A 13,968-nucleotide genomic window follows, 5' to 3' on the forward strand; every position below is an offset into this window, starting at 1 on the left:
CCTTGGGAGTTACTCCGTACTTGTTTACTTGTTCGGCCAATGCTCGGCTTGGAAAATACAGCATGGCGATCCTCTTAGATAATCCTGTGGCTGCGATTTCGTTGAAAAGCGTTGTATTGTTGCCACTGTCAGCAGTGATATTGGTAAGGTCTTTATGAGAGAGTGATGGCGTGGGCATCTATGGTCTGACACAAGAAACTAGGGACTCCTTTACATCGCATACACTGCGATTTACAATTTATTCTTTCACCCTCTCAGAAAGTTCCCTGGTCCAAAACTATGGGCTCTTCATTATGGCTTTTACGCTCGCCTGGAGCTCTCCGGTGAAGGCCATCGCAGGATGCTACAGATGCACCAAAAGTACGGCCCAATTGTCAGAGTTGCCCCCGACCATCTGGCTATTTGCCACCCGGATGGAATGAATAATCTTTCAGGTCATCGCAAGCCCGGCCAACTGGAAAACGGAAAAGAATACGTCCGCACTGAGAGCAATCCCGGCACGATTATTGGCGCGAACCGTCAAGATCACACCCGAATGCGAAAGAGCATGGCAAACGCCTTTTCGCAGCAGGCTATGCTCGACCAGCAGCCCTTGATTGTATCCTACGTCGACAAACTCTTTGAGAACCTTGAACGTTTCGCCGCGAAAGGAGAAGTGTTTGACGCTGTCGCCTGGTACAATTACACGACCTTTGATATTGTGGGCGACTTGGCCTTTGGCGAACCCTTTGGGTGTCTTCAGGAATCCACGTTTCACCCATGGGTAGAACTCGTCTTCAAAAGTCTTAAAAACATTGCATTTGACTCGGCATTTAGGCGCATGGGATTTCTGTACAACCTTCTGGTTATGCTTACCCCAAAGTCTGTCATGACTAAGTTTATAGAACACAGAGAGCTATCCGAGCAGAAAGTTCGCAAGAGGCTCAACACCAAGACGGACCGAAAGGATTTCATGGCATGCATGACATCTCGGAAGGGAAAGGATGTAAGAGATACAAGAGAACGAGTGGAGTGAATACGCTCATCAGAGTACTAACATGATTGCACAGGAACTAACTTTCCAAGAGCTCACTGCCAATGCTAGCATTCTTATCATGGCTGGCTCCGAAACAACCGCGACGGCGCTCTCTGCAGCTACATACTACCTTGGCTTACACCCCGAACCCTTGAAGAAGCTATGCGATGAAGTGAGGTCTGCATTTCAATCGGAAGACGAGATTGATCTCGTGAGTGTCGGTCGCCTAGACTACATGCTCGCCGTTCTGAATGAAGCGATGAGACTTCACTCACCAGTTCCAGCTACGACGCCACGAACCATTAATGAGATGGGCGATACAATTGGGGGCCAATTCATTCCTCCAGGAGTACGTATGGCTTAACTTGCGACATGAATCATCTTGCTTACATGTGTATTTCCATAGACTCATATTGACATTTGGTACTGGACTTTGTTCCACAACCCCGAGTACTGGGTTCAAGTCGAGGAATTTATTCCCGAGCGCTGGCTGGGAGACACACGATTCGAGAGCGATAAGAAGCAAATCTTTACCCCATTCTCTGTTGGGCCTAGAGGTTGTATTGGCAAGAAGTGTGTTTCCTCTGAGGCTCAATTCTGATCATCACTAACGATGAGTGCGCGTAGTCTTGCTTATGCCGAAATGCGTCTCATTATGGCGAGACTCATCTGGAACTACGATATTGAGCTTCTTGACGAAAGTGTCGGATGGGATAAGAGATGCGAGGTTTACATTGTGTACAACAAGGGACCGCTTTATATCCGTCTGAAGCCCAGGAAATGAGAAAGGGATGGAGATGTAATCGGGATTTGGGCTGGATTGAGTTGGTGATGTAGCTGTTGCTAAGCTCGTATTTACTTTATATACCTATATCATAAGTGTTCATCGCATAAGTTGCTGCCTAGCCACGACTTTGCATTGCCTAGCAGCTTGACTCGGCCGTGCCTTAAACTTGTAAAGATTTGGACGCGCGTGCTGAAACTAAATACTGCAAAATAACCCGAATCTAGTGGACTGCTGACGCATGAATTGTGGCGCAAACCGTCGTACTTAATCACCCCTGAACGCGCTTATTAATGTTGCCTGGCCGTATTCCGCCCTCTAGGTTGACCGAGTCTCTAGCTTTTTATATACATGTTTTCTTCATCAATCAAAACAGAAAGTACTAAAGCTTACCGGATAACTCACAATTGATCTGTTGCTTCCTTTAATCTAATCTTGACTAGTCATCCACATATAGTCTAGATTGAGACCGGATTCCGCAACCCCCCTGTCGATGGATGAGTCTCCTAAATCCGCAAAGCAACACACACAAAACAAAGGGCCCCAGAGTAAGCGCCACTGTTGGGAGTGCCGCCGACGATGCTTAGTGTGCGATTCTGAACTACCTGAGTGTAAAAGATGTCGTACGTCGGGCATCCGTTGTCCCGGATATGGCGAGGTGAAGCCTACCAGGCTGAAATGGGTCACGCCTGGGAGAGTCCTATCTCGAGATCAGAAACAAAAGAAAAGCTTGGTCTACCAAAACCAAGACGGTAACGCCGATATAATTACAGGGAACACATCAATTACAGTCTCAAAGAAATATGACATATACACGCCAATTCCACGATTCGAGATGCATGAAGAAGTACATGCCATACTACAGGGCTACGAGTACTGTAAGTGGCTGTCTAGATTGGCAATTTTGGAGTATGCTTGCTAATACTTGCCCGATAGTCAATTCTTGTATATATAAAGACTTGGTCCCTCTCCATGAACTTGGATACAATCCTTACGTATATCCACTTTCTGAGAAACATCTCCAAGCCGCAGTTTGGTGTCCCGATTATCTAAAGTATGGTATGCTCTGCATGATTCTGAGCCACAGAATCAATCAAATAGGAATCGCCATTCCACCCAAAGAAACGGTGGAGAAGTTTTACCTCTACTGGGGCCTTGCTGTTCGTTCTCTCAATGAATATCTCGGCATGGAAGATAAGCGTTTAGGAGATACGGTTATTGCCGGGATATTGACACTTTTACTTGCTGATGTTAGCTATCACTTCCCCGAAATATCATACAAATGACTGCGGCTGACTCATCTCATCTCTTGCTATAGATTCAACAAGGATCATCACTCAATTGGCGATGCCATTTAGACGCAATTTACAGGCTAATTATGCTGCGTGGCGGATTTTACAAAGTGGCCGAATCAAAAAGTATGGAGCCACTGCTCCTTTGCTTCTGGTCGTATGTGATCCCTATCATGACAACAATTTACCGTATCACGAATTAACATCATCTAGTGTTGCAGTGATGGGGAATACAACATGTCCTGCATCAGACCTCTTCATGACTACTTTCCAACGTGAGACTCTCAAATTTTTGCCACAGCAATACATTACTACTGTATCTCCAATTCAGCTGTGCCCAGTATCACTGTTCGTTGAGCTTATTAAGATCAATCATCTACGTATGCGGGTTACAAGACCTAATGCTGCTGGTACCGAGGCTTTTCAGAAGGGGAGTTTTGAAATACTCGAGCGCATCAATTGTTTCTCGCCCCATCGATTGGCTCAATCTAAAAGTTCAAATCAAGAATATTGGACATTAGTTGGTCTGGTGTACCAGGCCGCTGCGGCATTATACTGCATCTTATCACTTCAAAGCCTCTCAATTATTCCTGAGACTCCGGCACTCCGAGTCCAATGTGCCACGCATGGAAGACTTATGCAAACGCTTCTGGTGGAAGCCCTCGCGTCTAAAAGCCTGAAAAGGTTCATGATTTGGCCGCTCGTTGTACTTGGGGTGGAAGCTGTTCACGGCGATGCACTTATGCGTGAATTTGTTGCTAAAGAGCTGTCAGAACTTAGCCAGAGTGTTGGAAGTTATGTGCCACTTACGGCAAAACGAGTTCTTGGGGAGTTCTGGGCTTCTGGGAAAACTCGCTGGGATGCCTGCTTTGATAGACCGTATGTCTTTACTGGGCAAATTGCGGTGGACACGAGCGGCTTAATGCCGTTATACAAGTAATCTTAAATAGACTTAAGCCTCGAGATCCAGTTTCATCCCTATTGGAATCCTTGAGATGGAGTATCCTCGAAGTATCCTAATCAAAGAAACAGTATGAATTTGACTCGCATGGTTGGGAAAATACGACATTGCCGCCTTACAGCCTCAAAGCTCGCTTCCACTTACACGTACGTGGCCCGCGTGGGTCTGGCAAATATCTCCCGAAGCTAAATGTCTTGGCATCTTTTTTCTCCTATTTGGGCCAAGCGCGAATCCTTCAAAGAACAGCCGACTATCATAGGAGAAGATGCCCTGCTCTGCCTGCTCGTTATATATAGTCTAGCCACTTGATAACATTCCAAGGAGTTATGTTTTATTCTCTAATACAATCTTTCCTTTCTTTTCCTTTCACTTCGTTAGCAAAAGATTTCCCCTCTGCTATTTGCTATTCCTTCAAGCAACAGGCTGACAAGAGAGGGTCATCTCTCATTTCAACCTTCAAACTTCAACTGGTTTTGCTGTAATAGACATCATTTTTAATTAGTCTTTTCAAAATGGGAGCTGGAGATCCAGGTAAGAATGTTCTATTATCCTCCATTCTATGTGAATCCTTAAGTAACAAATCATAGTTTTGTATAGCTTGTACGTCTACACTCCCAACAGAGGTGCTCCAGTCTTCTTCACCGTGGCATTCGCCATTTCTGCCGTCTTTCACATTTGGCAATGCTGGTATGTATATATGTAATTTTTTCCTAGACGAAGACAGGACTAACCCTGCATGCCAGGCGCTACAAGGCCTTTAGGCTGATCGGACTGCATTCTGTGTGCGCTGTGCTATTTACTCTGGGCTTCGCATTCCGAGAATACGCATCATACCATTACATCTATACGGGTGCCAAAGGGACACCTCTGATCATATTCATCCTTAGTCAGGTCTTTATCAATGTTTGCCCGTAAGCTGGTACACCTATTTCGACAATGTTGAAAGATTTCGACTGATGAACTCCTCTTGCAGGCCACTTCTAGAGCTTTCGAATTACCATGTCCTCGGCCGAATCTTTGGCTATGTGCCACACTGCGCTCCGATACCTGCGTCTCGAGTTCTGCTTACGTTTGGCGGCCTTATGGGTCTTGTCGAAACTTTGAATGCTGTGGGAGTTGCTTTATCTGCTAATCCCTCGGCATCGCCTGGTCAGCAGAAGCTTGCGAGCAATTTATTAATAGCCGTGCTTGTCATTCAGCTCGGCGTTATAGCTACTTTCTTCTGTATGGCTGCCATCTTCCACATGAGGTGTACGAAAGCTGCTGTCCAAGCCAAGGCTGTCAAAACTATGTTAACCACTCTTTACATGAGCATGGCTCTCATCTTTATAAGATGCATCTACCGCCTGGTAGAGCATACCGGAAATACAAAGATAGACATTACAGATATTGAGGCCCTCAAAGGTCTAAGTCCTCTTTTACGCTACGAGGTCTTCTTCTATATTTTCGAGGCGACTCTTATGTTTCTCAATTCCGCGATATGGAACGTCTGGAACCCAGGTCGCTTCTTGCCGAGGAGCCCTCACACCTATCTTGCACAAGACGGAACCGAGGCCACAGTGGAAGTAATACCGGATAGTCGATCAATTTTCGCCAAGATCGCCAATGTGCTGACATTTGGACTATTGTTCCGCAGAAAGAATACCACGGTGGTATTTGAAGAGTTGGCCGCGTATGATAGGAGTGAGCAAGCTGGAGTGCAGGTACACAAATAACGGCGTTAAAATGTACGATATATATAACACAGTATATGTTAATAAAGACTGCGGCACCAACCAAGCTGTCATCACGAGATTAGGCAATTGTTTGCATCCGTGATAGAAAGAAATGAGTTCAAAACGTTAGAAAGTGTTATAAAGGAGCCGTTCTACATAAACGACATATAAAGCTAATTTGCCGAAACTTCCCTCTCTGCCTTCTCTACCTCCCAAAACTTTCTATATCTCTCCACGCCACCTTGGCCATCGTCCTCTAGCACACGTTGGAGCCACTCTTCGTCAGGTTCTGACAAAACGTGACAATGAGGCGTCGCACGCGCATCGAGCAAAACTTCAACAGTATCCCAGTTGCCTGCAACAACGGCGGCGTTTAGGGCACTGCCATATTTCCCAACCCGGGCGTTCACATGGGCTCCTCTGTTTAACAGCAAGCTGATGGTGGGTGTCTGACCCGAGTATGCTGCCGCTTGCAAAGCCGAGCCAAATAATCCCCCTGGTACATTGACATCGATATTGGGGCAAAGTTCTAGAAGAAGCTTTGGGCCGGCAGCCCCGTAATATATGTCTCTTTCCCCATGAAATGGTGTGAGAGCCTTCACAGTACACGCAGCCTGGAGTGCAGTGCCGTATTCACCGACCACAAGATTAGGGTCAGCACCATGTTCGAGCAATAGCTGGACCCTTTTAGTCCAATCGGAACCGTATCTTTCAATCTCCCTATTCCAAGATAGCGCGTCATCATCCTCTCTTGCTTCTGCTTCCAATTGTAGCAGATTATGCAGAGGAGAGCCATGAGAGTTATGTGAATCATTCACAACAGCACCGTAGTCGAGCAATAGTACCACCAGATTATCATCTTTAGAGAGCGCGGCTGCACACAAAGCACCGTTATTCCCCAGATGAACATCGGCGCCGTGTTCGAGCAGTACACGCGCCACATCGGTATGACTTCTTGCACAGGCAGCCTCCAATGCAGTGCCATGATATCCGGCTTCGACATTAACATTGGCACCTTCTTTAAGCAAAAGATGAACAAAGTCCAGGTTTCCGGCCGCACAAGCTGCCTGCAGCGCTGTGCCGTATCGTCCACCCTGGGTGTTTACATTGGCGCCACGATCAATCAAGAGACGCACTACCTCCTTGTTCCTGGCCGCGCAGGCGGCTTGGAGCGCCGTTCTATAATGACCGCCTTGAGCATCAACTTCAGCGCCACTGTCTAGAAGTAGTTGTACTACTTCTAAGATGCGCTCCCGTGCCTGTAGTTCAAGTTCTCTTCCCTCATACCGAGAGTCGCACTGACATGCCGCTTGGAGGGCATTGCCATAGTGTCCTCCTTGCGCATTCACATCGGCGCCGTTCTTGAGGAAATACTGTATAACCACAATAGGGACATTGCGGCTATAGCACGCTGCCTGCAGTGCCGTTCCGTATTTGCCCCCCTGAATAGAGACATCAGCACCTCTATCCACTAGCAGCTCAATGATTTGTATCATTTCAGAATTCTGACCATAAATACTGACACACACGGACTGTAGAGCCGTGTTATAAATCCCTCCTTGAGCGTTAGGATCTGCGCCGCGGTCTAGTAATTCCTTGATGAATATAGCGTCACTAGGAGAACCCATCGCCGCCTGAAGTGGGTAGCCCTTCTCCCCAGCCAGCTCATTCATGTGCGCGCCTCTATCTAACAGCAGCTGGGATGCTCTACGGGCTCCGATATATGTTGCTACATAGAGCGCCGCTGCTAAAGAAGTGCTGTCTTTCATGTTGACACCAGCGCCTTTGTCAAATAAAAAACGGAGACAGTCTACGATATGCGACTCTAAGTTGTTCACCAGAAAAATTCCCTGATAGGGCGTGTATCCTGGATGGGGCATGTAGTCTGTCTTGTCGAATGGGCTGTTGACATCGGCTCCGCGACTCACAAGGAGCTTGAGCACATCGAGATGACCGTTCCATAGCGCAGTTCGCAGTGCAGATTCCAGGTTGCCAGCGAGCGCAGTGATTTCAGCTCCGTGGTCGACTAGAAGCCGTACAATCGCTGTATCTCCCAGCCCTGCTGCTATTTCTAGACAATCGTGTATCTGGGCACCCTTGTCTAAAAAGAGCTTGACAAGGGCCTTTCTCCGATAACGTGTTGCCCAATAGAGCCCGTCATCCAAATCCACTTGTGTGAGGTACCTGCCAACACCGACACTGCTCGATATTAACATTTCTGTCAGTTGGCGGAAGCCACGCGTGGCAGTGTAGAGATAAGGTTGTCGTATGAAATTTCGTATTCTTGTGAAGCGATAGATCGTATGGACTAAGCTTATGCAGTAGATTGAAAGTGAGAGAACTGCATTTCGTAAAATTTCAGGAGGCCAGGATGCTCGGGGAATGAATTCGATGTGTCGTGCCCAACCGATGCATGCGTATCCAGCCAAAGTTTCCTCGTGATACAAATAGTAATGTAGCTCGTGCTCATTCGATATCTCACTCGTTGGACTTATGTGTAGATGATAGGCGAGACAAAAGCGTCCAATGTGTATGTGGGCGTCGGCCTCCGTGAACGCAAAGACAGATGAACGGGTCTGAAGAATTCTGTCAGACGTCAGGTACTCCTTGATCGAGAAGTGAGCTAGTCGGACATGAGAAGCGCCATTGATGGGGCTTCCCTCAGTAACAACTAGTCCAGGAAAATACTTCAACACATCTATCGAAGAAAAAAGGCGAGACATGCTCTCAAATCCATCGTCCGATTTGGAAGGGAGCATAAATATCTCCGCAAGCTGACCAAGGTTTAGAGGCTCAAGTGAAAAAGCGAGCCATTTCAGGGATGCTTTCACTTGTGGTTGGAAATTTGCATCTATGCTCAGAAGCATTCTGTCGTAGGTTGAATCAAGCCCGCTGGGAAGGTCTCCCAGAGCCCTGCGAACGGCATCCTCGGAGGATAAGTTTTGCAAGTTTTCGAACTGGCAACTCACGTATTGGAACCTGGAGTAACGGTGAGCGAGATTGTCATGTCAATCTGAGACAATACCTACATGCTGTCTGCTTTATCTATCAGCGCATTTCTTGATTCTTCTTTGATATCCGTTGGCCATGTATCGTATTCGGTATCTGCTAGAATCGAGTCGATGTACTTGCCAATATCATCGTCTAAAACTTCGCGTTGGACAGACAAATCTATTTCGGCTCCCCAGGGATCACATAACAAAGGCCTTATTGCTTTATCTATATCATTCTCCTTGCGGCTTGTACAGAGCATGTGAAGGCTGTCCGGTGCTGCGTTCAGAATATCACACAAGCTGTTCAGGAGTCGCTTTCTCTCGCCGTTTAGCGTTGGACACTCGTCCAAAGCATCAATAATAATATACACGGCCGAAAATCCCTGGATAGAGGCGATTAACGCTTCTATGAGTGTTTCCGTATCTGGACGGCCGCCGTTATTCTTATACTCGCCGAGGCTTTGGACCGATTGCGGCATGTATGGACGATGGGCACTGATTTGCTTAATTAAGGATGCAAGCATTCCATCGATTTTCTGCTTCTGAACATCGCTAAAGCTGAAGTAGAAATAGGCGAGCACATTCATAGAGTTTCCCTTATGTCGGTCTTGTAAATGCTTAATCACAGAGGAGCTTAAAATGGACTTCCCAGAGCCAGCTGCAAAGAGAGCTGTTAGCTAACCGAAACCAGGTTTAATATCTTCAACATGGTCCAGACATACCTTTTCCATGGAGCCATAAAAAAGCCTTAGACACCATGCTCTCCTCCCACGTTTTAAATGCCTCGCACCGATCTAGGAGCCACTCTCCCGTACCACCCTTGTGCTTACCGTGCGCGCTATTATATAGTTCGGTGTGGTCGATATCGCATAGCCATCGGAGCAGTTCGATGCGATCTTTCTGCTCATGCGCGTCTTTCACAGCTCTCTCTAAGCTAGCGACATTCTCCCCAATGGTAAACCAGAGGCTCATGGCTTTTTGATGCCGGTTTTCGGCCGCCAAACATTCATCATCGTATTGAATGTCACGCCAAGTCGTAGTCAGCTTGGCAAACAACATGTCTTGTTCACGAATTCCATTAATTGGGTTATCCCAATCATTTCGTTTTAAAATATCCAAGCAAAGGCGGGATGCGGAATCATTGGTGAAGTAGCAGTAAGTTGTAACTTGAAACTTCAGAATCTGTCGATAAAGCTGTTCTAAGCCGATTTTATACTCCTGGTGAGATTGTTGAAATGATTGGCCTTCACTAGGCTTTAACTCATAGCGCCGAACATAAAGCTCTTCTCTCATTCGGCTCTGGGCAATAAGAGTCGAGACGAATTCCAAACCCTTTACCAAGGATGCCATTTGTGTTGAAGGATTCATAAAGAGCTGACATTAGTTAGTAGTTGGTAATTTGTTCTCTCATAGGTATCAAGTTCCAGGAAGTTTGTGATTCAACTTACTGGCAGTAATAGACTGATGCCGACCCAAGCAAAAGATGCATAAGAGCTTACACTCACGGCATCAGTGATGTATTCGTTGACCAAGCTCACAATCCCTAGAATAGGTTGCACGAGATCTCTAATGTCGACATCAGAGCTCCTAAATTTTAACTTCCACATATTCGAATTGACTTCTTTCATTTTGTATTCCAGGATCATCTGCATTCGGTCTCTCATGCTTGCGTTAGACCCAAGTGTCGAACCTAGACCAGCGATCATATTCCCTCGGAGCTTTGTCTCATATTTCTTGATCAGTTCGCTCTCATCCACCCGTAGCCTTTTGTATGCTATATTCCAGAGATCTTGGATTGGAGCATTGTCAATTCGGGGATTCTCCAAACTCTGAGATGACCTGAGCAGTTGGTAGGCTGGTACAATATTTTTCTGCGTTTGTGAAGCCTGGTCTGATTGTACCGGGTCTTTACAGGATTCATTATCTTTGATAGTCGAGGTATCGGGCCTTGAATTGGCGTGATGCTTCAGATGCTGGGCAGAATGGGAGCCCGATGCGCCATCTTTATCTTTGGGTCTCGACGAACCTAGACTGTCCTGGAGACTCTTGAACCTTCGTTTCCAGTCCCGGCGCCGCATTACGGGCTCTTGGTTGTAAGGATATGCAGCGACGTCTATCAGAATTTCCAAATTTACGCCCTTTGAAGGGGAAAGAGAGTTAGGTAGGATCCACGGTTGGGTAGGATGACGACCCCCGCCCGAGGCTGCATAACACGACGTATGGTCTTTTGATAGGCCGCCTTCTCGGCCATTCAACGGTCAATTTAGGCAGCATAACACATTTATATATTTACGTCCAAGGATGGGTTGTATAGCCTTCAAGTTGAATTTCCGCTTAGATCAGCATTTTAGACCAACATGATCAGATTACCGCAAGCTTATTAACATTGGGTATGTATTTTGCGCAACATAGTGCAGCTGGAACGAAGAAGACTTGATTAACTTATTTGTGGCCTTTGTACAAATAACCCCCTCTCGTTTGAAGCATCCAAGGACGGAGGCCGATCCTGATGTCTCTTTCATTCTCAAGCATTGCCTGAACTGGCTTACTTGGGACATGGACTTTCATCAAATAGTCCATACTCTCATAGGCGTGAAATATGAATAGCTTGTTGGGTTGATTGATGTCTCTCCATACGCCGTACACGAGTGTACCTGGCCTTTCAGCCCTCGAAGTGTTGACGATGTCTTCCCAGTATGCGTGTGTCTTCGATGCCGTATCTGGCTTGTACTCGACTTCGGAAAACACTACGAAGGGGTCTGCGTGATTCACGACTTCAGGCCTTGTAAAACTGTCGCACCCTTCTAATGGTTCGAGTTGGCGAATGGTCGGGGCACTGTTCAAGACTCCAGGCCTCAGCCAATTGGTTATTTCTTTGACAGCATCTTGCTGGTTGTGGTTTTGTAACGCGGCTTCGTCGGCGTACCTTGACAATTTCATGAGCTCGATGGGAACCAGCCAGCCGGTATGTATTCTTATTGGTTACTCACTCTTCAATAACATATACGGCAGGGTCTGTCGATTCTTCTTTTGCTGTTGTAATTATGTACTTCAGCACTCCAGGCTCTTTCGCCAAAGCATTGTCCGCTATGGCGTGTAAGTACCTCAAAAGCTTTCATGTGTTAACAAGCTGGTAATACCCAGGGTCCTGTGTCTGGTTACGAACTGTATCTCGGGCCTCTTTATCTTTGGGCGAGAAGGAAGAGAAGAGAAGTTTTTGACCCATCTTTGTGAATAAAGTTGTATTTACTTTAGAAGATGCAAACCTGGAAAAGGAAAAACAATACTGAGAATAGTCACTGGAAATAAGTCGATTGAGATTCAGACGAAAAAATTTGAAAACAAATCGAATTCACTGTCTGTTCTCTAAGGCAGCGGCTACACAAAAAGCGGTGGACTGACTGCATGCTGTAAAGAATTAGTGCGCAACGAATTATGCCGCCTCTTACACCCGCAAGATAATTTCCATGGATTAGAAATCATCGAGGTACTGCTTGGGATACGGGTATGCTTGTGCATGAGTTCTTCTGTGTGAGCTTTCATTTTAGCTATTTGACTGTTTCTGCCCATTTACAACGATGAGAAGTACTGGGTTCATAGATTAAGAGAATGTTCATCGGCGGAGTATTTCACCTCACTATGCATTGATCTGCCCGCAAAAGTGCAACTCCACCAGGGGGCAATTAAGCCGCAAGTTCATACATGATAAACCGCCCGATGAGTTGATAGGCTGTGGTTATCGAAATGTCTTGCCTGTAGTCAATAAAATTACAAAATTCTGCTTTCATTAGAAAGGCTTATAGATCGTATTCTACAACAATCTGTCACTCATCATCTACTGTCAAGATGAGCGCCGAAGATCGTAAAGCCTTGGAAAACAAGGTCAAACGCAGCTTCCACACTGACTTTAAGCAAGTCGAAGCCTCCCGATCGGATTGGGATAGTTCTGCCTCTGTCCAATACACGAAGACTCCAAATCCAAACTGGAAATTTGGCGATGGAGCCAACCACACTCACACGGAAACATCAGCCAAGCATATCGCCATCGATCCCTACGAACCGGGTCGCTCACTCATCGACAATTACAAGTTATCCATCAGTGCTGTCGTCCCAAGGCCGATTGCCTTCATTTCAACACGCTCAAGGGATGGTAGCAAAGAGAATCTAGCACCCATGAGCTTTTTCCAGATGATCAACGCCGACCCACCGCTCTTCATTTTCGCAGTGAACAGCCCCCTTGCAGCAGCCAAGGACACTTTGCGGAACCTTGTTGAGACCGGCGAGTGTGTCATCAACATTGTCAGCGAAGGCATCATCGAAGCTGTTAATGCCACCAGCATTGACGCGCCCTATGGTGTTTCGGAATGGGATATCAGTGGTCTGACACCCGTATATGACTGCCAGACCGTCTCGTGTGCCCGTGTCAAGGAGTGTATCTTCAGCATTGAGGCCAAGATCGAGAGCATTCGCGAATTTGACAGCCGAGCCAATCCAGGAACGAAATCTGGGACCCTTGAGGTCGTTGAAGCCACCCGCTTCTGGGCGCGTGAGGACGCCCTTAACCAGGAGAGAAACGTCATTGATCTTTCGGTCCGTATTTCGCGTCCATATTTCAGGTTTATAACAATATAGAAAACGAGGCGCTGACTTGCACAGATCCTGCGACCTATCAGTAGATTAGGAGATATTAGCTACGGTCGGACGCTCCAGGCTTTCCAACTACCTCGACCAGAATTCGAGAAGGACTTGAATGGCATTCAAGGGTTTGAGGAGCTGAAGAAGCGGCGTGGAGATACGCATATATAGTAAAAGATGATACGGATATATTCGGAAGTATTTTAAACGCAAAGATAAATACATGTAAAGAGATTTTAAATGAGAATAGGAGGTATTGAGCTATGATTACGGACTATGGCCAGGAGTCGTCGACTGCTTAAATAGAACTGTGCCCCCCCAATTTTATCACCCCTCTCACAAATGAAGTATGTACTTACGAGTACACACCGCGAATACTTCGTTGAGACACGTAGTGCGCTGTATGAAATGTTATTGGAGCAAGTTGGAGTTACGAAGGGTATCCAAGTATCCAAGTGGTATATGATGTAGTAGTACCGCTTTCGGAGGAGTTAACTGATATGCTCGAGGAAATCCAGAATGTCCGTTTCTGCTAGGCTCGGAACCAAGTTATGGGGATTTTGTCTGGGGTCG

General features: G+C 46.5%; 6 protein-coding genes across 6 annotated transcripts; 4 read left to right on the forward strand and 2 right to left on the reverse strand.

The window, feature by feature from the left end:
- Positions 1–62: 62 nt before the first annotated feature.
- Positions 63–1,905, forward strand: M431DRAFT_126750 (hypothetical protein; the record flags this gene model as incomplete). The annotated part of the gene is made up of 5 exons (XM_024912296.1): positions 63–143; positions 203–985; positions 1,050–1,364; positions 1,422–1,588; positions 1,643–1,905. 5 exons carry the CDS (start codon positions 63–65, stop codon positions 1,797–1,799), a joined length of 1,503 nt encoding a protein of 500 aa, XP_024768743.1. The 3' UTR covers positions 1,800–1,905.
- A 387-nt stretch (positions 1,906–2,292) lies between these two features.
- On the forward strand, positions 2,293–4,086 carry M431DRAFT_154114 (hypothetical protein; the record flags this gene model as incomplete). The annotated part of the gene is made up of 4 exons (XM_024912898.1): positions 2,293–2,677; positions 2,736–3,049; positions 3,118–3,248; positions 3,305–4,086. 4 exons carry the CDS (start codon positions 2,293–2,295, stop codon positions 4,029–4,031), a joined length of 1,557 nt encoding a protein of 518 aa, XP_024768744.1. The 3' UTR covers positions 4,032–4,086.
- A 478-nt stretch (positions 4,087–4,564) lies between these two features.
- On the forward strand, positions 4,565–5,767 carry M431DRAFT_10239 (hypothetical protein; the record flags this gene model as incomplete). The annotated part of the gene is made up of 4 exons (XM_024911432.1): positions 4,565–4,583; positions 4,640–4,739; positions 4,796–4,963; positions 5,026–5,767. 4 exons carry the CDS (start codon positions 4,565–4,567, stop codon positions 5,765–5,767), a joined length of 1,029 nt encoding a protein of 342 aa, XP_024768745.1.
- Positions 5,768–6,687: 920 nt separating this feature from the next.
- On the reverse strand, positions 6,688–8,634 carry M431DRAFT_55219 (hypothetical protein; the record flags this gene model as incomplete). The annotated part of the gene is made up of 2 exons (XM_024921363.1): positions 6,688–6,830; positions 7,905–8,634. Coding segments are annotated over 2 exons (873 nt in total), but the record flags the coding sequence as incomplete, so codon positions are not given.
- Positions 8,635–8,792: 158 nt separating this feature from the next.
- Positions 8,793–10,838, reverse strand: M431DRAFT_98168 (hypothetical protein; the record flags this gene model as incomplete). The annotated part of the gene is made up of 3 exons (XM_024925011.1): positions 8,793–9,418; positions 9,483–10,134; positions 10,209–10,838. 3 exons carry the CDS (start codon positions 10,836–10,838, stop codon positions 8,793–8,795), a joined length of 1,908 nt encoding a protein of 635 aa, XP_024768747.1.
- Positions 10,839–12,606: 1,768 nt separating this feature from the next.
- Positions 12,607–13,566, forward strand: M431DRAFT_98235 (hypothetical protein; the record flags this gene model as incomplete). The annotated part of the gene is made up of 2 exons (XM_024925019.1): positions 12,607–13,350; positions 13,417–13,566. The coding sequence occupies 2 exons, from the start codon at positions 12,607–12,609 to the stop codon at positions 13,564–13,566; spliced, it is 894 nt and encodes a 297-aa protein (XP_024768748.1).
- Positions 13,567–13,968: the final 402 nt, after the last annotated feature.

Source organism: Trichoderma harzianum (assembly GCF_003025095.1).
Source record: "Trichoderma harzianum CBS 226.95 unplaced genomic scaffold M431scaffold_20, whole genome shotgun sequence".
Lineage (NCBI taxonomy): Eukaryota > Fungi > Ascomycota > Sordariomycetes > Hypocreales > Hypocreaceae > Trichoderma > Trichoderma harzianum.